The 23,867-nt window shown below is 38.0% G+C and overlaps 1 protein-coding gene across 1 annotated transcript; it reads right to left on the bottom strand.

Moving 5' to 3' along the window:
• Positions 1 to 250: 250 nt before the first annotated feature.
• col28a1a (collagen, type XXVIII, alpha 1a) lies at positions 251 to 23,807 on the bottom strand. Its single transcript, XM_053231217.1, has 34 exons — positions 23,671 to 23,807; positions 23,033 to 23,173; positions 21,345 to 21,901; positions 20,644 to 20,664; positions 20,469 to 20,528; positions 19,904 to 19,957; positions 19,764 to 19,808; positions 19,650 to 19,676; positions 18,084 to 18,128; positions 17,952 to 17,996; positions 16,343 to 16,396; positions 16,150 to 16,218; positions 15,988 to 16,056; positions 14,340 to 14,408; positions 13,957 to 14,025; positions 13,387 to 13,455; positions 13,181 to 13,249; positions 11,737 to 11,805; positions 9,217 to 9,288; positions 8,590 to 8,658; positions 8,183 to 8,254; positions 7,306 to 7,374; positions 6,994 to 7,062; positions 6,829 to 6,897; positions 5,836 to 5,904; positions 5,685 to 5,753; positions 5,462 to 5,599; positions 5,096 to 5,176; positions 4,869 to 4,904; positions 4,625 to 4,661; positions 3,546 to 4,100; positions 3,232 to 3,326; positions 2,765 to 2,996; positions 251 to 1,798 (listed from the first exon to the last, which is right to left on the bottom strand). The coding sequence occupies exons 2-34, from the start codon at positions 23,145 to 23,147 to the stop codon at positions 1,626 to 1,628; spliced, it is 3,411 nt and encodes a 1,136-aa protein (XP_053087192.1). The 5' UTR covers positions 23,148 to 23,173; positions 23,671 to 23,807; the 3' UTR covers positions 251 to 1,625.
• Between the last annotated feature and the right edge of the window lie 60 nt (positions 23,808 to 23,867).

The following is a 23,867-nucleotide window of genomic DNA, read 5'->3' as shown; positions in this document are numbered from 1 at the left end:
AATTACCACCTGCAGTCTGAACAAAATGGTGTGGTTGTGATGGCATGATTTTTGTCTGAAAAGTTTTTTAAGAAAAAAGGATAAAAGAGAAATAGTAATGGTTATAATTAGATCATTAGAAACTATAATTAGAATTAATGACAGCACAGTACCAGTTTTTATTTCTAATACCGATACTGATACCTTGAGTAGCCAATGTTGATAATACATTTTTTAAATTTTTCAGTGTTGATAATACCTATTTTTTGTTAAAAACTACTAAGCTTTAAAATGATTACCTAAAGCACTAAAAATACAATGTACACAAAACTGCAGCTTTCATACAAAAATATAATCAATTCTAACAAAAAAATAAAATCAAGACTCTTTATATGCAAACATTTAAAAATCTTTTTCCAAACCGAATTCCAATCACATTCTTTCAAATTATTTTTTCCCCTCTGATACCTGATCCACCATTTTTTTGCTGGGTATCGGATCGGTGCCATCTCAAATTATAATATTGACGATCCTAAAATCCTAATTATTGGAATCTAAAGATCACAATGAATGCAAAAGGCAATCATTGCTCATAACTTGTATATAGTGATATCATATGTAAAGTTTACTATATTCTTGTGGATTTTCTCATCTTTTTTCTGTTTTGTTCCTGGGCAGCAATCTGATTCCAAGCCTTCAGTATTAAAACATCATGTAACTGCAACTTTCTACCAAAAAAAAATCCATAGTATCTACATTAATCAGCCTGTATAAACACCACAGCACTGCTGTATTCTCGATTCTTGTTAGTCAGAAGGTTGAGGTTTCTATAGTAACAGCTTACACAGGGACTTGTACTGTGGACACTCCACACAGAAGCATTAAAAAATGGGTGTATGTTGATATGGTGATAATGTGCTGATATGATGAAGCTTTCCTGTTTGTATTTGTGGAAGGAGCCTCCAGTGTCAGCACTTTCTAACAGGCAGAGGTAAAGCTGTAACTAAGTTTTGAGTCTGTGGATTCTTGGTAACATGACAAACCGCATTTTTTTTTTTGTCTTATTAACTTCAAGAGAGAGAAGAAGCGAGGCCAGTTGAGGGAGCAGCTGTTTAGAGCTGTAATAACATAAGGGATAACAGGAACTAACTTTTTTTAATGGATGTTCTACAACTTAGTATAAACTGTAAATGAAAAAAAAAAAGTTTGCTGTGTTGCTCTTTAATAAATACAAAAATGTTACTTTGGCAAAGTCAGATAAGAGGAATAAAACACTTTGGTATGTGCTGTTATGGTAAAATAATTTTTTTTAAAAAAGTAAAAGCAACTCCATTTCGCGTCGAGCCACATCACACTACCACACTGTTAGTTATTTTCCGATAAAAGCACACCCCTAAGTGTTTTATCCTTATGTATAAACTGCAAATCACATCCAAATGAAAATCAATACCTTTTTACCACTTACACGTTCAGTACACACACTGTACTATTCACATTTCCTAATAAAAAGAAGTAACAATTTGTTCATTTGTATTTACACTACTTAAGCATAAATGTTTCCTTTACAGTTCAACCAGATAAAACTTTTCATCTTTTCCCATTTACTGCATTAAAAGTGATGAACTGGGTGAAGTTTCTGAGCCACGTCATGTTTTCACACAAGTGTCCATGCAGCTCTGGTGTGTGTCGAAGCGGTTGCTGTTGCCTTGGCAACCTCCATACCAGAACTGGGCACAGGCATTAGCCAAAGGATTGTAGTACCACTTCACCTCATAGCTCCTGCACGGCCCAGGGTCAAGCCTCTCTGTACAGCCTATAGCTGGAAACAAACACATATATATCATGGACATAATTCAGCCTTATATCACATTTAGCAGCAAATGATGAGTCATGTGATATAATTGTGCTTCTCAGTATAGATTATGGACCTGATAGAGCTCACACAGGACTTTCTCTGAATGCTGACAATCATACCACTGCACATTTTTGGCTTTAGATCATGCCAAGAAACTTACAATTATGCAGTTTATGTGATGCTTTAAAACAATAGTTTATGTAACAATACATTCCTTAAAATGCATTACACCATAGCGGTGTTGAATTCTCAATTCTCATTGGTCAGAAGGTGGTTAATTTTCTCGAACGGCAGCCTTGACAGTAGGTACAGCTACAACACAAATTTACATTAATGCACTTGTTCTAATATGTTATTGTTACTATAGAAATAACTCATTCACAGGAACTTGTATGGTGGATGCTCTAATCTAAGAATACTAATAAATGGATTAAAACAGAGTTATTATTCAACCAAGAAAAATGTATAAATGTTGAATGTGGGGGAGTTTTCTGTAAGGAGATGTTTATTAAATATTTGTGGAAGGAGTCTCCAGTGTTGATGAATATTTTAGCCTAGTCTGAAGACACTAGAAGAAGGCTAATGAAAGTTTATATCAGCATATGTCATAAGACTGTACTACTGAGTAAATGTACTTGCAAAGTAAATCCTAAGATTAAGTAATTTGTATTTCTTCAAGCCCAGATATTTCCAAATTTATCTATTTTTCTCTACATATATCTGTTTATCCAGCTAGGAATGTTCAATGTTAGACATGTTTGAGGAAACATTGTTAAATAATATTAAAATGGTAAATTGCTATGCTAGGAAGAATTTAAATGGTTGTTAATGTATGAATATTCACTGCGAATGGATTTACACAAACACAGGCTTTCATTATTTCTCCTGAGTTCTCCTGGCAACTTTAACTTTTACAGTGTATGTGCGTACCTGCTCCAGACTGGAATGGTGGAGGTTGAATCTGTGAAGGAGAGCTGATCTCAGGCTCAAACAGGACATTTGTAGGAGGCCAAGGTCTTGTCACAGTCGCGACAGGAGGTTGGAGACTCACTCTGTTCCCTGCTGTAAAATCATTCACATCCTCTTTGAACACTGACGTCTTCCCGTTGCCAATTTCATACGTTTTTGGAGAGGGAGTCTTAAACCCCACTGGAGGTTCAGGCTGAAGAGGAAGAGGGAATATATTAGGGAAATTATTAACAGGAGTGAAAACCTCTATTTAGAAATAGAATCAACACAGACACACAACACATTCAGAAATATCATTTGATTATTTCCTAATAATATCTAACATACGCTATTTGATCATTGTTGTACTTGTGATAATAAAGGAATCTTTGTGAAAGTTACCATAGCTAATATGAAATGCAGTGAATTATGAAAAAAATGCCCTGCACCTCTTTGCCAGCTGGGAAACTGATGATCCTGTTTGAGCTGAGCACTGAGCCATCTTCCAGTTCACAGATCCGACTCAGTATCTCAATCTCCAAGTCTGAGAAAAAGTCAGACATTTCGATTTAAGTATAATTTAAGTGTGTGTTTTACTATAATTTTTTCTTGCATTGTTTGCTGTACCAATCCTAATAAAGAGTCAAATTGTTACAAATAGTAGTGCTCTTAGTGCTCTAGTGAACAGTAGGTTGTGATTTCTAATCCCAAGCCTGCTAAAGAAACACGAATGATGTAAGTCATTTAATAAAGTGCTACATACTGAGCAAGTTCATGAAGTCATGGATGAGGTAGACATGCTCCTCATCCGGGTCTGAAGCAATGGATCTCATCTCTCTCTGAAACTGGGCGTAATCTGAATCGCTGCGATTCACTATGCCGATTACGAACATCTCTATTCCAGCAGCGTGCGCTTCTTCTGCAGCGACCTCCAACTGCACCGAATCCCGTCTGTCCGCTTGTCCATCTGTCAGCAACAAAGCCACCTTCCTCACACCACGCCGTGAGGCCTGGAACAACCGCGTGGCACTGCTGATAGCACTTCCCGTAAAAGTACCTTCACCCAGATAGGGCATCTTGCGTACAGCGGCTTTAATGCTGGTGCGATCGATCACCTGCTGAAGGCTGACCACCACCATGTCAAAATGACTGTACAACACAACTCCCACACGTGTAGCCTCACGGCTCACAGCCACACGGTCTATCAGAGCGTTCACAAAGTCCTTCATAAGCTCAAAGTTCTCAGGGCCGACGCTCTCAGAGCTGTCGATTATGAACACAAGCTCCAGGGGACTCTCGCTGCACCTCAGACCACAACCTGGAGAAACATTCAAAGTACAGAGCACATCTTTTTCAAATCATAATACACTACATACAACAAATCACATACACTTTCAAAAAAAGGGTACTAAACTGTACTTTCCCTTGTCACTACCATCAATGGTACATCCTTTTGTACCTTTAGTGTGTACTTTTTGCCAGGAAAGGTTCATGTAGTGTTAAAAAGCTAATTAAAAGGTACAAAGAGCAGTCCTTAAGTTCCTTAAGGAAAGGTACAGTTTAGCACTTTTTCTGGAGTGTGTACATGCATTCAGAAGAATTAGTCTAAAGTATCTTATTATCTATCCAAATAACCCTTGAGGAACCTGTTATAAAGTATGTAATTATATTAAGACTAACTAAAAAAGATCATTACTACAGAAGAACACCAGTTACTAATAAACAGCTTTTTTAAAATAATAATTAAATAATAAAAAGTTTAAATAAAAATTATGTAATTATTAAACATTAGATACTATCATGATATTTTCATGTTTTTATCAAGTGGGCATGCTGTATTACCACAGATTTCCCTGATTATTTTGATCACTTCTTCTCTCTGTTGAAGAAATGAAAGGCATCAGTCTCTGTACTAAATAGCAGCCAAATCAAATTGTCTAAGGAATAATTAATACATTAAATTTTATATATATACATTATATATATATTATACACACACACACACATATACATACACATACGTACATACAGTGTGTGTAATTAATGTAATTAAGTATATATAATTAATTGTAGGCTTTGCACTTACCGAGAGGCCAGGATCTCCTTTCTCACCAGGTTTTCCCTACAATAAATATATTTCATTACTCATTTATTTCTCTATCTATAGATAGATAGATAGATAGATAGATAAAGTGTGTGTGTCATATTGTTGAGTGACAGGTGTGTCATTACTATCTCCATAATGGCTTTTATTATTAGGTAATTATTTACAATTAATTACTACATTAAGATATACAGCAACTGTGATAATACCGCTGCTCCTGTTTGCCCAGGTGCTCCGAAATCTCCGCTGTCTCCTTTTCTCCCACGGTCACCAGGCAAACCCCTGTCCCCCTGAAACCAGAGCACATTCAGTAAATATTACCAGTACACACTCTATACAGTTTTGTTTTTCTTTTTTCCCTAACTTAGCTGGTGTTGTGACTTACTGTATACAAAATTACGTCATGTCATCTTTCGATTACTTCTTGCTCCAACTACTTCCATAGGAAAATTACCACTGAGATTGATAACATAACTGGGCATATTTTTGTTTACCTGCAGTGTACATAAATCATATTTCAGTCATGATTAACCTGCTTTGTTACTCTATTATGATAAATCCTAAGTTTCCAGCACCTTCTGTCCTGGAAGGCCATCTCCTGAGAGACCTCTGGGGCCTGGTGGTCCCTGGAAGCCGGGCTCTCCTTTCGGGCCCTGAATACCCTCACCAGGTGGACCTGGAGGACCAGGAGGACCTGGCTGACCAGTCGCACCCTGGAAGTAAACCAAAGACAAAGCATTAATGGATAAATCTTTTTGTTCTGATATTAGTCTACTTAAGTGGATCTAAAAAGGTTACCTTTGGTCCTAACTGTCCTATCCCAGTTGGCCCTGGTGGCCCAGGAACCCCAGGTGAACCTCTGTCCCCCTATCAATGCAGAGCTTCCATTAGCTTAACACAGACAAAAGACATGAGCGAATTTTTCTAATAAAAATAACAAGATCATTACCTTAGGTCCTTGTAGTCCTTTTCCTTCTGGTCCCATTTCTCCTGGTACTCCAGGCAATCCAGGAAGTCCCTAATTTAAGGGCATAAACCCAGAAGAGGGATTTTCTTGTCTATCACCATACCATGCCTTTTTTCACTATGCAAAGTACCAGAACTTTTGGCACCAGAAAACTGGACCTGTGCTTTTGCCATTGGCCACTGGTCCAGTTCCAAATGTATGCAGTTGTATACAGTTTTGAACCTTCAAGAATGAATCTTTCTTGTAGTTACAACTACAAGTTACGAATGGTACTTTGAGATGGGGCTAGTCCTGATCATTGCCAACTGATTATGCATACAAATTTACAGTGTGAGATCATTTAAAAACCAGAATAATCTGGTTCACAATTTTACATTACAAACAAACATTGCACAAATGAATAGAAATCCAAAACTTATGTCAACATGTATGCAGGGAAAGTTACTTATATTCTGTGTTGGGTTATGCACATGATGAAAGATTTTTAGGGTTCCTTAAGAGTTCATGCCTCAGAGATTGCCAGATTTTCTTCAGCAGAATGGTCAGAGACTATTTTTTGTTTTTTTCAGTAGTGTCTAGACCACCAATTTTAAACACAAGCATTTGCCTTTAAGCCTGAAAATATTTAGGGATAGAAACTGCAGACAAAAAAGAAATAGTTTTTTAAATGTAATACATTATTTGTACTCATTCATTCTTCCAAAAATAATTAAAAGAATGCCTAAAGATTAGAAAAATGCCACATTCTACTATGTTTAAATGACAGGTCACTACAAAGGCTATTGCTTCCATGGTTTTAAAAGTAACCGTTGAGCTAGTTGAGTAACCTTTCTACTAGACATGTTTAAATGAACCTCTAAGCTAGCAGATGGAAATGATGTAGAAGTATAACTCCAAGTACCACTGGCTCCTGTCTGGACCAGTTCTTTTATTTTCCAATGTGCAGTTAATGTATATGCATACATATACACACACCTGAGGCCCAGGGTAACCTTCTCCCGGTAACCCTTGTGGTCCCACCGGTCCAGGTGGTCCTCTGTCACCCTAAAAATAGAGCAAGAACATCCAAATTCAAACTCAAAATTAAACCTAATAAGACTAAATTTTTTTTAACTTAGTTTGTGTCCAACAATTTATCACCTTTGGCCCTGCAAGTCCGATTCCTGGCTCTCCGACCACGCCCTGAGTACCCACAGGCCCAGGCTCACCCTGATAAGAGATACAACACACTGAAATTCAATTTAATTGTCACATTATGTATAGTCTGACAGCAACACGTTTCTCTGGAATTGCTGTAAAGTCCATGTCAAGATGTTACAACAGGATGTTTGTTGTTTGCCCAGTATATGCATTATTGATATAATTTCCCTCATTCATTATTCATAAAAACAAACTGAAAACTAAAAACTAAATATGTGGATCATTACTGACAAAGCATTAATATTTATTTACCTTTGAACCAGGATATCCAAACCCTGGGGGCCCAGGCATCCCCAACATCCCAGGACTACCAGGCTCTCCCTAAAATAATAAACCAATATTCATCCACAGACATCTATTATCACATCGCCGTCCCTATCTGTAAAAATCCCACTGCTTACCATGTTAATCTCAAACCAGTAAAGTGGAAGCAGAAAGCCGTGTGTGCATTAAACCCGCTTATACCACAGCACTAACTTTTGATTGGTCATAAGGTGTTGATTCATTTTCTATAACAGCAGTTCTGATAGTAGTTCTGGCTGCGAGTCAAATCCCAAGTTTATATTAATGTGCTCCTTCTAATATATTATCATCTCTACAGTAACAGTTAATTCAAAAGAATTTGTATAGCAGATGTTGCACATAAACCAATAAAAAAAAACGTATAATCATCAATTTAGTTTCTGTGAAGAGATATTATTATTTTTGGAAGGAGTCTCCAGTGTCAGCACTCTAACAGTCAGAGGTAAAGCTATAACTGAGTTTTCAGGTTTTATATCAATGAGAACACTGATTAAAAAAAAACTTTTGAAAGGTAGAGTATATCTGTATAACATAAAAAGTTTTGAAACAATATATTTAGTACATATTCAACCAGCATTCAGTCATTAAGTTATACCACATTCATCCTATTGTTTAATTGTTTAAAAGGAATTAAACCCTTGGGGGTGTGCTGTTATAAAAAAAATAATCAATGATGGAGTCCTGTGATGTGACCCAGTATGAAGCGGGGTTACTAACACCATGAAGTTTATTATTTTCCAAAAACCACACATCCTGAAGTGTTATAACATGGAAATTTGCCAGGGATTACAATTTATTATTAATTAAAGGGTGACTCAATATTTACCTTCGCCCCCGGTGGTCCTGCGGGTCCTGGAGATCCTGGAAGACCACGAACCCCTCTGTCACCTTGATCGCCCTTCAGTGACATCACACATCACCACATCATTCATAATTCATACCACAGTTCATATCCCCAAGCTCCAATGATATCTGTACAATGAGACTGTATCATTAACTTTACTGCAAAACCAGCCACCAAAGTGTCTCTGAAGCAGCAAAGGCTGCTTGTCACAATATGAATATTGTGTAAACAGAAATTTTTAATTCTCTTCATCTTCATGTAATGCTAACACCGCATAAGAATGGACATCAGTAAGTGATTATAAATCAATGCAATCTCAAAATATATTAATATCATTTGAGACATAAATATCAAACCCCACCCACCCTACAGAGCAAATGACGATGTACCTTTTCTCCTGGAATCCCTCTTCCTGGTGCACCATCAGGACCTTGCAGACCCGGTAAACCTATCTCACCCTAACATTCCATATGTGCCGATAAACCAAGAGGAACAAAACAAAAAAACAATTACAAAGATTAATACACAAATTGCACTTGTTGGAAGAAAACTTACCAAAAAGCTTACAATGTTTGTTTACATTTATTTTGTGGACACTTTTATCCAAAAATGCACTTTTTTAAATGGTCTCTTGCTTTCATATTGCATATTATTACACTGCACTACAGAAAAAGTGTGATCACCTTTTTAAGTCCATATTTTCTATCCCTGACTTTTTTCTACCTTAATGGCAAGTTCCCCATCTCCATTTCTATTCAAGAAAAATCTGGCAACCCCTGAGGCATACACTACAAGCAGGTTATTTAGTAAACTGAAAGGGGAGCCCAGAAACTCTACTTAAGCATGTACGTAACGCAACGCTAAATATGAGTAACTTTCAGGCTTAAGTCACCAATTTAGAGTATGGCCTCTTGTGAAATAGTATCCAATCTTTTCCTTCACACCCACATTTTTATTTTTCAGCTGGCTCTTAAAATAAGTTTAAAATTGTCTACAAAAATGAAACATGACCCTACCTTGGGTCCCACAGCTCCATCTTCTCCTGGGATGCCAGGAATTCCTGGAGCACCATCTGATCCTGGCTCCCCCTGGAACATGCATAATATTTACAGGCATCTACAGTGAAGCTGACACGTCTACATCTATTAGATTATACTGTTGTTACGGGGATGGGCTTGGTATGAGGTGGAAAACAGTACCGAGCAGGGCCCGCTATCCAAATGGATAAAAGGTGGAAAGAATTGATAAAGAACCAGATTACGAATCCAGAACGGGCAAGGAGCACTGGTGGGCCACCACCTGGATCCGGTTCCTGCCAAAGCACCTGGCAGACCACCTCTTCTAAACCCCAGCACAGAGGGACAACTATTTTGGGAGACAGAATTATGGGCTGGGGTGTGGGATCCTGTGACAGGGAATCCCACTGGCATTAGAGCATGTCCGGCTTGATGTTCTTCATCCCGGGATTAAAGAAAGGATAAAGTCAAACCGATTGAAGAGCAGAGACCACCTGGCCTGTCGCGGGTTCAGCCGCTTGGCCTGCTGGATATACATCAGGTTCCCCTCTAGCCAGTGCCTTCATTCTTTCAAGGCCAACTTAACAGCCAGGAGCTCATGGTCCCCTACTTCGTAGTTTCTCTCTGGCGCAGTTAGCTGGTGAGAAATATGCACAGGGGTGCAACTCCTTTCTAGGCGCTGACTGTTGGGATAAGACAGTGCCAACCCTGATGTTGAAAGCATCCAACTCCACTATGAACTGGGCGTCGGGGTTGGGCATCCAAAGCACAGGAACTGAAGTCAGCCTCTCCATTAGGGCCTCGAATGCCTCCTGCGTCTCTGCTGCCCATATTAACCAACCCTGGGTTTTCTTGGTCAGGGCGAAAAGTGGGGCAGCCAGGGTAGAAGTTTCAGAAGAAATTTGTAAAGCCCAAGAACCACTGGACCGAGGTGGGCTGAGGCCACTCCTTAACTGCTTTAGTCTTAACTGGGTCCATACTCAACCCCTCAAGAGATATGATGAAGCCCAAGAAGGAGATAGTAGTGATGTGAAACTGCGACTTCTTGAGCTTGACATATAGGTAGTTTTGAAGGAGTTGCTGAAGGATCCAGCAGATGTGTACCACATGCTTCTTTAGCAAGTTGCTAAAGATTAAGATGTCATCAAGGTAGACAAATGCATAGTGGTTCAACATCTCATGGAGGGCCTCATTTATGAAGTGCTGGAAGACCGTGGGGGCATTCATTAGGCAGGTTAGGTTCTCGTAATGCCTCGAGGGCCGGTCAAAGGCCGAGTTCATCAAGATCAGGGGGTGTCAGTCCTTTGGGTCACCACATTTTGTCCATGGTAATCTATGCATGAGTGCAGGCTCCCATCCCGTTTCTTAATAAAGAAGAAGCCTGCACCTGCTTGTGAGATAGATGGGCAAATAAACCCCAGAGATAAAGCCTCTTGGATATATTCATCCATGGCTTTATGGTCTAGGGGGGAGAGGGAAAATAACCTGCCCCTGGGAGGGGCTGCACCAGGGATCAGGTTAATAGTGCAGTCAAAGGGTCTATGAGGTGGCAAGGTCTGGGCCCTGTGATTTGAAAACGCTTCTTGGAGGTCCCAGTAATCATCTGGCACCCCCGAGAGGTCCACCGGTTCCTTTAAGATAGATGGGGAGTTGTATGTGCCCCTGAGGCAACTCTGGGAGCATTGGGAGCCCCATACGGTGATTGAACTGGTGGACCAATGGATGCGGCCCCTGAATCAATAAAAACCTGGGAGGATCACGAGCAGCCAGCTCATTTTTCAACTCCTCTGATAGGCCCTGCACATAAGCTGCCTAGAAAGCTTGGTCGTTCCAGCCTGAATCAGCTGCCATGGTTCGAAACTCAATGGTATAATCGGCTACAGAGCGAGCACTCTGGCAAGGTCAGGGCCCCTCCTACAGCTGGGTGGTCAAAGGTGCTCCGTAGCGCCGCGACGAAAGAATCGACCATGGGGTGGTCAGGCAGGAGATGCTGCCAGACCACTGTAGCCCAGGCCAGAGCTTTACCTGTTAACCAGTTACCAGTTAGGGCAATCATATATGCTATCTTGGCTCTCTCCGAGGGGAATTGGGAGGGCTGTATCTCAAAAACAAGAGAGCATTGTAGAATAAATGGGTTGCACCCTCCCGGTTGCCCAGCATAAGGCTGCGGAGAGAGCAAGCGTCTCTCAGTGACTGTAGAGGAAGCTGGCTCCGGAAGGCCGGATAGGGGGCTTTCCACCAGGACAGTGCCTATAGAAAAAATGGCCTGGGGCTGCAGCAGGGCCTGGATCTGACCTACCCATTCTGCAGCTGTTAATATATCAATTTAAAGTCTACATTGTGATTGTTTATTGTCCTTTTAAGCATTTGTTTTATTTTCCTTATATCCTGTCTTTTAAATAATTGATAGGACTCTGTTGTGCTCTATCATTTGTTACAGTTTATAGTATTTCATGTATATTATTATTAATATTTATTATACATTCTTGTTAAAGTCAAAGAGGGGTGTGTGCACTTTACTTTTGGTCCAGGTTCTCCTATGCCTCGTTCTCCTTGAGGTCCATGTTCACCAGGGAAGCCCTGATCCCCCTGTAAAACAATTAACATTAAAAATCATATCCACTTATCACTGGAACAGAACAATACCTTTATAGTATGATGTGGTACATCCTCTAATGACTGATTTATATATATATATATATATATAACAACCTGACATTTTCAAAGAAGACATTAGGTTCTGCAGTGTAAGAAAATAACTGAATTGGCCAGTTGCACCTGGAAATTTTCTGTAACATTGTATAATACCTATTTATTTAGCACTGACTGTAATTCCAGCTGCAAGACAAATCACAGGTTTATATTAATATAATTTATAATTATATAATTTATATTGGACAAAAAGCAGCGCACCATCAGTAAAAGCACTGATGTTACTCGTCATATTACTGCACTGTACAACTGCGGTCGCTCTGTGAATCACAGCTACTCTGCTGCACATCCACGGTTCCATACCTGCTGTTTTGCACCATTTGCACCATACATTACACTAATCATTCATCTTCCCTGGGGTTAATACTCCAGTATTGCACTGATACTTTTCACATTTACTCAGAAGTCTATGTATATAAAGCTTTACTCACTTTGTATCCAGTACTATATTTTAAAATTTTGTACTTAATATTTTTTTTTTTACTCTTGCTTGCACACTGTACTTTTTGGATTGCTGCTGTAATCTTTGAATTTCTCTCTGGAATTAATAAAGTGATCTATCTATCTATCTATCTATCTATCTATCTATCTATCTATCTATCTATCTATCCCAATTTCCATGATCATTATACCTTATTTACATACGTATTTGCATTTGATCATTTTTTTACCTTCTAGTTATGATTTTCTATATAAGATATTTATAATTCCCAATCCAAAGCCATGCAAGTGTCTATATATTACCATATACACCAATCAGCCATAACATTAAACGCACATGCCTAATATTGTGTAGGTCCCCTTGTGCTGCCAGACAGCTCTGACCAGTCAAGGCATCAGAGGTGTTTGTCCAGCACATTCCACAGATGCTCGATGCTCCGAGAACTGACTGTTCATTTGCTGCCTAATATATCTCACCCCTTGACAGGTGCCATTGTAATGAGATCATCCATGTTATTCACTTCACCTGTCAGTGGTTTTAATGTTATGGCTGATCAGTGTATTGCCTATGGTAACCTTTTTTCCCTGTCTTTTTGTTGACTTGTGACTTGTTAAGTTGTTTTTTTGATCTCTGCTAGGGATAGCATTGGAAAAAAAAAAGCTAAATAAATAAATAAATAAATAAAACTCTCCTAAAGCTCTTTGTGATACACACCCTTATTTCCACCTTACATTTCCTGCTTCCTCAAAGAGAACTCCAAAGCATTTTTAAAAAAATCAGTCATATGTTTGTCATGTTTGCAGCACTCGCCTTTGGGCCTACAATGCCCACACCCGCAGCTCCTCTAAGGCCCGGCGGCCCAACTGGTCCTTGTTCACCCTGTATTTAAAGAAAAGAGATTTGTAATACATGACCACTATTGCTCCTGATGAGCTGAGGACACATTCATGTAGTTCAGAAAAGGGGCTGGATTTAAAAAAAAAAAAAAAAAAAAAAGGAAAGAGGTTATAGATTGCCTTTTCTCCCTGAATCCCAACTCCAGGGAATCCAATCAGTCCCTGTGGTCCTGGAGCTCCAGTATTCCCCTACAGGATATCAAGAAGAGAATTTACAATAGAAATGAGAGAATGTATGGCACATGTTATGATAGCGCCCCCTTGTGGATAATTATGAGTATACAAGTGCATGAGTTAAGAATGTAATATATTTAGCAAATAATGTGATCCTAATGTGATTTTTGTAGGTTTTGGTAAGCATTATAAAATGAATAATATTAGAACATGTAATAAACAGGTCAAATGTATCCGGTTTATAAAAATTATAAAAATTTGCATCTTTATGTCAAATTAATTTCAGAATCCAAAGTGCAAGTGTTTCACATAATAAGCTTTAACATTTTATCAGCTGTTTGCATCATTTTAATGACAAATGAAAAGGAAAAGAAAAAACCTTGTGGCAGAATTTACATGCAGTTAACTCACAAACACCAACACATACAAACTGCATGGCTAATGAACCAGACTGAAAAAAACTGTCTTAAATTAAATTTAAACAGTTTAAACCTGTTAAATGATCAAAGATCTCACCTTTTCACCTTTGATGCCTAACCCTGGAGGGCCAGGTGCACCTTTTGGACCCTCAAAGCCTCTGTCCCCCTGAAACCAGAGTCAGATAGATGTGTTTAATCTTCCTGTAGAGTTCCCTGACTAGCGATAAAGATTTTATAGCAATACAATTATAGCATTTCTTATAAAATATATTTTATCTTTATTAAATTTTGTATGAAAATAGAATCTGAAATGTGATTCCTGGTCAACACTTTACTCTAAATGAGGATAAATTAGAGTGTAAATAAAAGGCTGGAGGGAGGAAATGAGGCAGCCACTGTTGTAAGAGTAGGTTATCTTGACCTGAACAGAATATAAGGGTTAAAATAGATCACAGCTTTTTGTTGTGAAAGTTTATTTACCTTGGGTCCTGGTAAACCCTCGCCTGGAACACCTTGGTTGCCTGGTGGTCCTGGTGGTCCCGGTGATCCCTTCACAATACAAGGCAATTGTTATTGTTAATAACAGGAAGTGCTTAAGAGATTTATCTGCACTTTATTACTTTTAAGCTTATTTTAATGGGTTTAAATACAGCATACTCAGTCAGAATGCCAAATTTCACAAGAGGAACTTACAGTGTAAAGAAACTTAATGAAGACTCTAGTGAAATGTTGATGGGTTACAGGATAAGTAAGGAATGAAATACATGAGTGCACGCTCTTTTGGTGGTGTGATGTGGCCTGACACAAAGCTTAGGTGCTTTATTCCTCTTCTCCCACAGCAATTTGCCAATGCTATCAATTTTTATTTGTTAAAGTCTGACATGATGTACTTTTTATCTCTTTATAGTTATATTTAATGTTGTGCCTCACCTGTTAGACTAGTTACTTACATTATAGCTGATATAAACAATCATTCCCTCACTAGACTCTCTTTTTCTCTCTCTCTTAAAGATAATAAGAAAAAATGCAGCTTGTCATGTTACAAAGAAACTGCAAACCTCTGCATCCTGAAGACTTTCCTGTTAAAGTTACAGCTTTAGCTCTGACTGTTACAAAGCCCTGACACTGTAGACTCCTTCCATTAACACTTTCATGCATAGTGTCCACAGTTATGGATCATCAATTTAAGGTTGTTTTTAAGAAAATATAAGATGTAAATCAGCTCCAAATCACTGGAGATAATCATTATACTGATTTCTGTTGTCCTTGAGATTGTTAGCCATTCTCAGTGTAGCATGTCTCTGCTACACAAAATACCAAATTAGATTTTTTTTTTTTAAAATAATGCTATATTTTGTTCAAAAATGTTTTTTTCTATCAATTTTTTTATTAACACATTGGATTTTTTTTTATTTCAGGTATAATGTTTTATCCTTTTTCACTCATTGTACTCCTATACATGAACAATCAATGTACATTTTAATATAAGTGATATTAATTATTTGACATGCAATTTTATGTCACAAAAGACATATAATCAGTCTGGATATGTTTTTTTTTTTTTTTAATTTATACATGAAAGGTTTAATGTCGACTAAGTGTTTCCTCAGATGTCAGATGCTAATATAGAAAATTAAACACCTTCAGACCAATCAGAATCAAGATTTCAACAGTGGTATTAAAAATTCTTGCGTACATACAACATATTCGACATTGTTATTGTGGAAACTTTGAAATATCACCACTACCACATGTTCCATTAGGATGGAAGCTGCCTACCTAGCTAACAATTACAGGTTAGCAGAACATTTTTTGAACATTATGGGTGTAGGAAAATTGTACTGGTTTAAGGAACATTCAGTCTGTCAAGTTCTCTAGGTGCTCTTTAAACATTTCTGAACACATTTGAATGTTACTGCAACATTTTTAGTCATAGGAATGTTAACACTAATGTTTCCATAGTGTCTAACTGGTAATGTTGTGTGAGAAACATTGTAATGTTGTGAAGTGAACGTTTATTACAGCAGATGCTGGGACATTATATGTAGAACGTTAGAGCCTATCCTTCTTAGAACCTGTTGAATACAGCATAACAGTAAGAAATGAAAGTGCTGTTTGTGTAACTTACTGGTGGTCCTGGCTCTCCTATCCCAACAGGCCCAGTAGGGCCCGGTCTGCCCTGGTTCCCCTTGTCTCCCTAAAAAAATAATGTGGGATGGTAGTACTGGTGTATCCTAATCATGGTACTACTATACACAACATTAAAGTGTTGGCTCAATCATTTGCTAACCTTTGGACCAGGAAACCCAATCCCCTGATCTCCTGGAGGGCCAGAAGCTCCAGGAGGTCCTCGGTCACCCTGGTGGAAGAAGATGGCCTTAACAATCATGCTTTATGTGTATCAGATTCACATAATATAATATAATATAATATAATATAATATAATATAATATAATCCTCAGTGTGGAGGTACAGTTACTGACTTTAGGTCCAGCAGGACCCGGTGGACCATGATCTCCAGGACCACCAATGGGACCCTGAAATACACACACACACACACACACACAAGCCATGAAGGAAATTATAAAGTGCATATAATATAATATAATATAATATAATATAATATAATATAATATAATATAATATAATATAATATAATTGATTATACACACAAATTTATCTATCTCAATAATTCCCACAGTAAAATTGTTATAAAACAATTCTAAAATTTTTTGACTTTTTTATATTAATTTTAAATTTGAATGTTGCTTTTATCATTGTTGTCTTTCGGATATTCATTTCTTGAAACAAAATTTTAAAAATCATGCAACTCTTTATTTTGTATATTTTGTAATAATCTCATAATGAGGAATATTTGATACATTTGACTAAGATATCATTCTTTGTGTCCGGGTGTGTGTGTGTGTGTGTGTGTGTGTGTGTGAGTGAATGAATGAATGAAAATGGTCTCTCGATTTTGGTCTCTCTATTCATTTTTCATTATTTTTTAGTAAGCTTTCTATATGAAATTAGTTCAGAAAATAAAAATTCTTCAAATACTTCAAATAAAAGTATTAAATACTTAATTTGTATGTTTATCCATTGGTGTGTCTAAGGAAAGTGTGTACACTAAACAAAGGAGCGCCAAGAGGAATGGGTGCTCCGTGCATGTGTGTTAATCTCAGTGTATAAACTCTGTCTCCGGACTGGAACAATAACAAGAACAACAGACTTCACACTGGGATTCACTGCTACATTACTGTAGGGATCACATCTAATCCCGGGATCACATTCCATAAGTGCAGAGACAGGAGAGGTGGTTGGGTTTTAGGAACATCTCCGTGTGTGTGTGAGTGAGTTTCCTCACAGCTCTAGAGACTGATTTGCAAACCGTACACACGCTTTGGGCTGACCTGGAGGTTTCAGTCTCCAACCTCAGGGTCATAAAGCTTGTCCAAATACTGGGTTGAATTTCTATACTTTTATGAGGTAGTAGTTTTTAAATAGTAGGTACTATTTGTTTCAAAAGAAAAATCTCTACTTCTACTCACTATATTTTCAAACATCACGACATTTCTCTATAATCATATACTTGTAAATCTTTAACAGATGTGACAGCAAGAACTAGACCCAATACCCATCACTGTAATCTGTCTACTGCTACGTATCCTTTGTATTTACCATGACAGTTTGTATTGAGACAGCTAGTTATTAGCATTCAGCTAATCTGCATAGTCGCCATTATTATCATGCTAACTAACATTTGAGAGATTAGCAATAAAGCTGTTGTTACTTAACTCATTTTTTTTTTTGGTAAAAGTGTCTTGTGAATCCTTATGAAACACTTCAGGAAGTGGAAAATAATCAGTTTCAGGGTGGTAACAGTAACACTGTCACATAACAGATGAACCTTATAGTCTGTATAGGATAGTGTTGGGAAAATGCTTTTGTCTTGTTACCTTACCGCTTGTAACATAAACTCCTAAACCTCAAACTACAATCTGTTCTTACAAAAGCTAAGACTTTTATCTGTCCTTTTTTTTTTACATGTATTTTAATGATTTTGACTTGATCCAAAAGCGTGATGATCACCTGCTCTCCTGGAGGTCCGCGAGGTCCCGGTGGTCCATCTGCACCCTGTGGAAAGGAGAAAAGAACAGAAAGTTCAGCATCTCACAGCATGGGTGTAAACCAGCAATACAGAGAATTATCCTCAAAACCTACTTGATCTCCTTTCAGTCCTGCTGCACCGCACTCTCCTCTCTCACCCTATAGCACAGGGCAGAGAGCAGAAAGAGAGAGAGAGAATCAGAGGTGTTAAACCCTCTCTCAGGACCTTCTCTCAAGAAGAACAATTTCAAGATCTTCTCCTTCAGAAGAGGCCATGGACTACTCTTGAAATGCTAGTGCTATGGTTGGGGTTAGTCAAAAAAAACTCAACCATATGCTATGAATTTTTTTTTTTTTGATAGAAATAAAACCTATTGTACCATACCTGATGCTTCTGAACAGAGTCTATATATATATATATATATATATATATATATATATATATATATATATATATACATATATATATATATACATATATATATATATATATATATATATATATATATATATATATATATATATATATACATATATATATACATATAAAGTATATACACTCACCAGCCACCTTAATATCTGACTGGAAGGCAGCAGTGACTCAAATAAATACACTTTCCATCCGTGATGATCAGAAAGGCATCTCAGAATGCACTACATGTTGAACTTTGACAGCATGAACCCAAGGACCCAAGCTGCCTTGAGTCAACAGTTCAGGCTGGTGCTGGAGGTGTAATGGTGTGAGGAATGATTTCTTGGCACACATTGAGCCCCTTAATACCATATTATATATTATATATATTAAAATTATAGACATTGCATAGTGTTATTAATTTTGGTTAATATTTGATGAAGCCTCTCTCAGAGAAGGTCCGTCCACTTGCAATACAGCATAAGATGTTTTTTTTTTCTTAAATGTTCAGCTGAATTTTGCTTACACTAATGAGCTTAATGTTTCTTCACACTAAATCCAAAACCTGAGATACACTGAATGTGAATGTCAGTCGATGTTGTTGTGTTGTGTTTCTGCGCTTTCTGTTTCTGTCTCGCTTGTGTATGTGTAATAGTGTATGTGTATGTGTAGTTAAGTTCTGTGTTCATCTGTAGTGTAGTGCCTAAATCTATCTAATAACAGCATTGAGATTCTTCCTGCAACAAGGTTGGAGACACTCTCTTGAAGATAGATCTTGGTGCACTCCTCCAGGTTTTCAGGTTCAGTAGGGCCCAGAGACTGAAAAGATTATTTCAACACATTGATTTGTGTTTCTGCAATTATTTCTGTTCTGCTTTGGATGTAGGAGGGGGATCATTATCCTATTAAAACACCCATCGAAGGCCAAATTGTAACCTCATGGCAGAGGTTTGGAGGTTTTTCCTTGTATGCACTCCCCTTTTCTCACCAGACATGCTGAAGGTGTTCATGGTGTTGATTTTGCTCTCTTTTGAACACAGCATACGATTCCAAATGTAGCAATGACACTTGGTGAAGTTCAGGTGCATTTTGTAGGAATCTCAGGAAGTGCTTCTTTCAAACAACCCTTTTAAAGTTTGTTGTTATGGAGGTTGTGTTGAATAGTTGATTTTGGAACAACCACAAAAATCAACTAACATGTGCGCGTCTGGACGTGAACATGCAAAACAATAACATTCCATTAATAAAAAGGTGATAAAAGGATGAACCTTTTCCCCGCTCACTCCTGGCCTTCCCTGTAACAAGAGCAACATACAGCATCATGAGTACATGAAAACTCCAAAATACTCAAATAATCATGAATAATGATCCCACTGTGGCACCTCACGGCCTTCTATTCCTGGTCGTCCGTTCAAGCCGGGTTCCCCCTGGAATAACAACAGATATAAAGGAAATGTATCAGCATTATTCTGTAAAATTAAATAAATAAATAAATGCAACAGAGCCTAAGATGGGAACTTACTCTGAATCCTTTGAGACCAGGAGGGCCAGGTCGTCCTGGGTTTCCTGGTTTACCCTTAAAAACAGAAGGAATGAAAAAATGAATTTCAGTAAAAATTTTCAGTTAAAAAAAAAAAGAGATGTCGTACATTCAGATGAATGTTCACGTTCAGCAAGTGTTTTATTCCCCTTACACCACAACAATTTGTCAACAGTTACATTTTTTATTAATTGAAGTACAAGACGTCATAATTTTTTATCCATTTAGAGTTACATTTAATGTTGTGGAACGTCCACCAAACAAGTTAGTTCCTGTTATCACTGTTCTCACAACAAGCGCATTAATACAAACCTGTGATGTGCTTCGCAGCCAGAATTACTGCCAGAGCTGCTGTTATAGAAAATTAATCAACACCTTCTGACCAATCAAAATTGAGAATTCAGTATCACTGTGGTATAAGTACATACATGTATTTCACAAAGCATTACATCTTTGCCTTTGTATGAATACGAGCGGATTAAACTTGAGTAACCAGGTAAGATTTAGGGTCAAGCTGCTTGAGATGATAAGTGGTGTGTCTCCTCACCGGGTTTCCTGGAGGACCCCTCTCTCCTTTATCACACAGACAGGATTTGGGCTGTGGACACTGAAACAGATACAAACTGTAATCAGTAGTAATGACTAATAAAGACATGATAATCAAGAGATGATTCAGTACATGGTCATGGAGAGCACTAATTTTTCTATAGGTTTGTACTTACCTCTGTGTTAACAACTGTGCTCTATTAAAAAAAAGAAAAGAAAAGAAAAAAGACTGGATTATGGATAAATAAAAATGCTAAACTCAGCATGACATGGTGGAACACAACATAGAAATATTGTTATCATGAGATATGTAAAATATTGTAACCCTACTTAATGGCACACAAATATCATTACTCGTGCATAAACATTGGTGTGCCACATTTCACTATAACAGGAATTTGTAACTGAACTATATTTAGACTCCTATTTCAAAAATTATTGACATTTTAATGATACATGAGACTGCAATATTTAATTTTTCTGCGGTTTGCTAACAAGTTGTGAGAGACACGATGCTAAACAATAATATAGAACTATTCATCTGACAATTTTTATGTTAACATTTACAAATATAATCTATTTAAACCACAAGAGGAAATATATCAGTGTAATGGATGTAATGGGACTTTCAGCTACCTGTTGTCATGCAGTTTTGCTGATTTGATTTGACAGCAGTGTGGCAGTGTTGCCTGGTCTAATCTCTTTTGTGAAAAGTCTAGATGTTTGTACTATACTGTCAGTAACTACAATATGATCAAAAAAGTGTATTATGATAGAATTACTCACAATACCAACATATAAGTGTTTTGACAGTATATTACAAACTGTGTGTGGCCTTGTGATTTTATAAATGAACTGAATTCACTTGTTCACTAACCAACTCTCTGAAAAGCCTCTCGTCCAGCTGAGGATCCTCAAGGCTGAAAACGTGCTTCTGTGGTGGAGGGCTGGCGATGGACCTCAGCCTGGTATCACTCTGCCCGTCTCGCGTCAGGCCAATGATGAACACTCGTATGTTGTTGTTTTTGGCGTCTGTGGCAGCAGCGATGGCACTCGGGCTACGTGGGTGATCCACTCCATCCGTCATCAACAGGGCGATACGCACACTGCTGCTCGCCGTCTCTTGAGTAAAGAGCTGCGTGGCGTTCGAGATGGCGTAGGCCAAATATGTGCCATGACCAATGTGGGCCATGGACAACACACGGCTTTGGAAGACATCCACATCCTGCCAGTCACGGAAGTTGTGTTCCACTGAGACGGTGCTGCTGTACTGCAACGCGGCCAGACGCAGACGTACGCGCCAGCCGGGAATGCTCAGCGGAGACAACCTGGTGCTGAAACGCTGAACGAAGCTACGCTGCTTCTCAAACAGAAGACCCTTGGCATTCTCAGAGCTGTCCACCAGGAAGGCCACTTCCACCGGACAAGTCAGAGCTAGAGAGGAAAGAGAAATGATGAATTAGAAGAAAGAAAGAGGATTGGGCATTAAATAAAACAAGAAAAAACAAACATGGATTAGAAAATGCCAGCCTTTAAAATCTAGTACATAGAATTTAACTAGAATTAAGACAAAATACATTAATTGGGCCAAAAGTTTGTGGACACCTGACGATCATACCCATATGTAGTTCTTCCCCCAAACTTTTCCCACAAAGTTGGAAGCACACGATTGTATAGAATGTCTTTGTATGTTGTAGCATTACTATTTCCCTTCAGTGGAACTAAGAGGCCCAAACCTGTTCAAGCATGACAATGCCCCTGTGCACAAAGCGAGCTCCATGAAGACATGGTGTGTGAAGGCTGGAGTGGAAGAACTCGAGTGTCCTGCACAGATCCCTGACCTCAACCCCACTGAACACCTTTGGGATGAACTGGAACACCGATTGCACCCCAGACCTCCTCACCAACATCAGCGCCTGATCTCACTAATGCTCTTGTAGCTGAATGAACACAAATCCCCACAGCCACGCTCCAACATCTAGTGGAAAGCCTTCCCAGAAGAGTGGAGCTTATGATAACAGCAAAGGGGGAATAAATCTGGACTGAGATGTTCAACATCCACATGTGGGTGTGATGATCTGGTGTCCACAAACTTTTGGACACATATGTATTTTATATTACTAATATACTCAGAATGATCATTTTACAAACATTAAGCTCTTTGTGTAAAAAAAATAACATGATGATAGAAAGCGTGCTAAAACACTCATTTGGAAGTGCTCACAATTCAACACTATAAGAGCATTATAAGAAATAATTCACCACTGTGGTCAATTAATATTGTATTTAATATGATTCATTGTGGGCACTAATCTTTGTGTTCATTCACTAAAAATGAATTTAATGCCACAAAACTCAATTCAATAACAATGCATTTTGAGTCAATTTATCTCTGTGAGTTCATTTAATAATATAGCTTTTAATTTGTAAATCTGTAAATCCTAATTTATTGCTATGAATGCTACTTTAACGCTATGACAGTGTCATCATGTCAATCCTTCAATGCTGTCATTTAATGTAATTTAAATACCTTGATATACTGTATATAATATTCATAAAAATTACCTTTTGCTTCATTTTGGACCACTAGATTGTCTACTTTCTGTCTGCTCCTCCGTCGACTCAGACCTCTCCCAGACAAGATCAGCAGCAGGACACACAGCACAACGCCACACCTCATCCTGCCCGCTCACACACACCTGCAACCTACAGACCAAGCAACATTCATTCATTCATTCATTCATTCATTCATCAGTTCCTGCTTTTTTCCTATCAAGCAAGATATACCTTCTGCTTTCACTTACTTTCCTTTCCAAGCTTCTTTAAATTATAGTGAGTATTCCTAACGATCCTAAATGCTTTGAGATGCAGTCGCGCTTTACTTGATCCACCAAGTCATAATCATATAAATGCCATGGCAGTTAAATCATCTTAGCTTTAATACTTAACTACTAAAATGTTGTAGTGGTGTGTATTTGACATCTTAAGATATACAGGTAGTTCATCTTTAATTAAACACTAGAGATATTAATACACCACAGAGTTAAGAGTTACTGTAAAGGTGTAGGGGTTAAACATATTAAGAGTTAATACAACAGTGTAAGAGTTTCATCACTTTTATTTAAAGCTAGCAGAACACAAAGCACCATATTATATATTAAAAAAAAAAAACTCTGCTATTATAGCATTTATAAAACACTTACCTTAAGTATCCAGGATGATTTCCTTGTAATATTAAGATCCAGTGGTGTCAGTGTGTGCACAGAGAGACAGCGTGTTACTCACAGTGTGTGTCGTGTTCAGTTCTCTAAGAGTGTACAGTGTTGACTGTCCTCTACTGGTGTAGTTCATATGCATTCACTACAGCACAGCAGGTGGCAAAGCAAAGAAACTCTCCTAG

Source organism: Pangasianodon hypophthalmus, chromosome 29 (assembly GCF_027358585.1).
Source record: "Pangasianodon hypophthalmus isolate fPanHyp1 chromosome 29, fPanHyp1.pri, whole genome shotgun sequence".
NCBI classification, from domain to species: domain Eukaryota; kingdom Metazoa; phylum Chordata; class Actinopteri; order Siluriformes; family Pangasiidae; genus Pangasianodon; species Pangasianodon hypophthalmus.
This window is presented reverse-complemented; position numbering and strand designations above follow the sequence as displayed.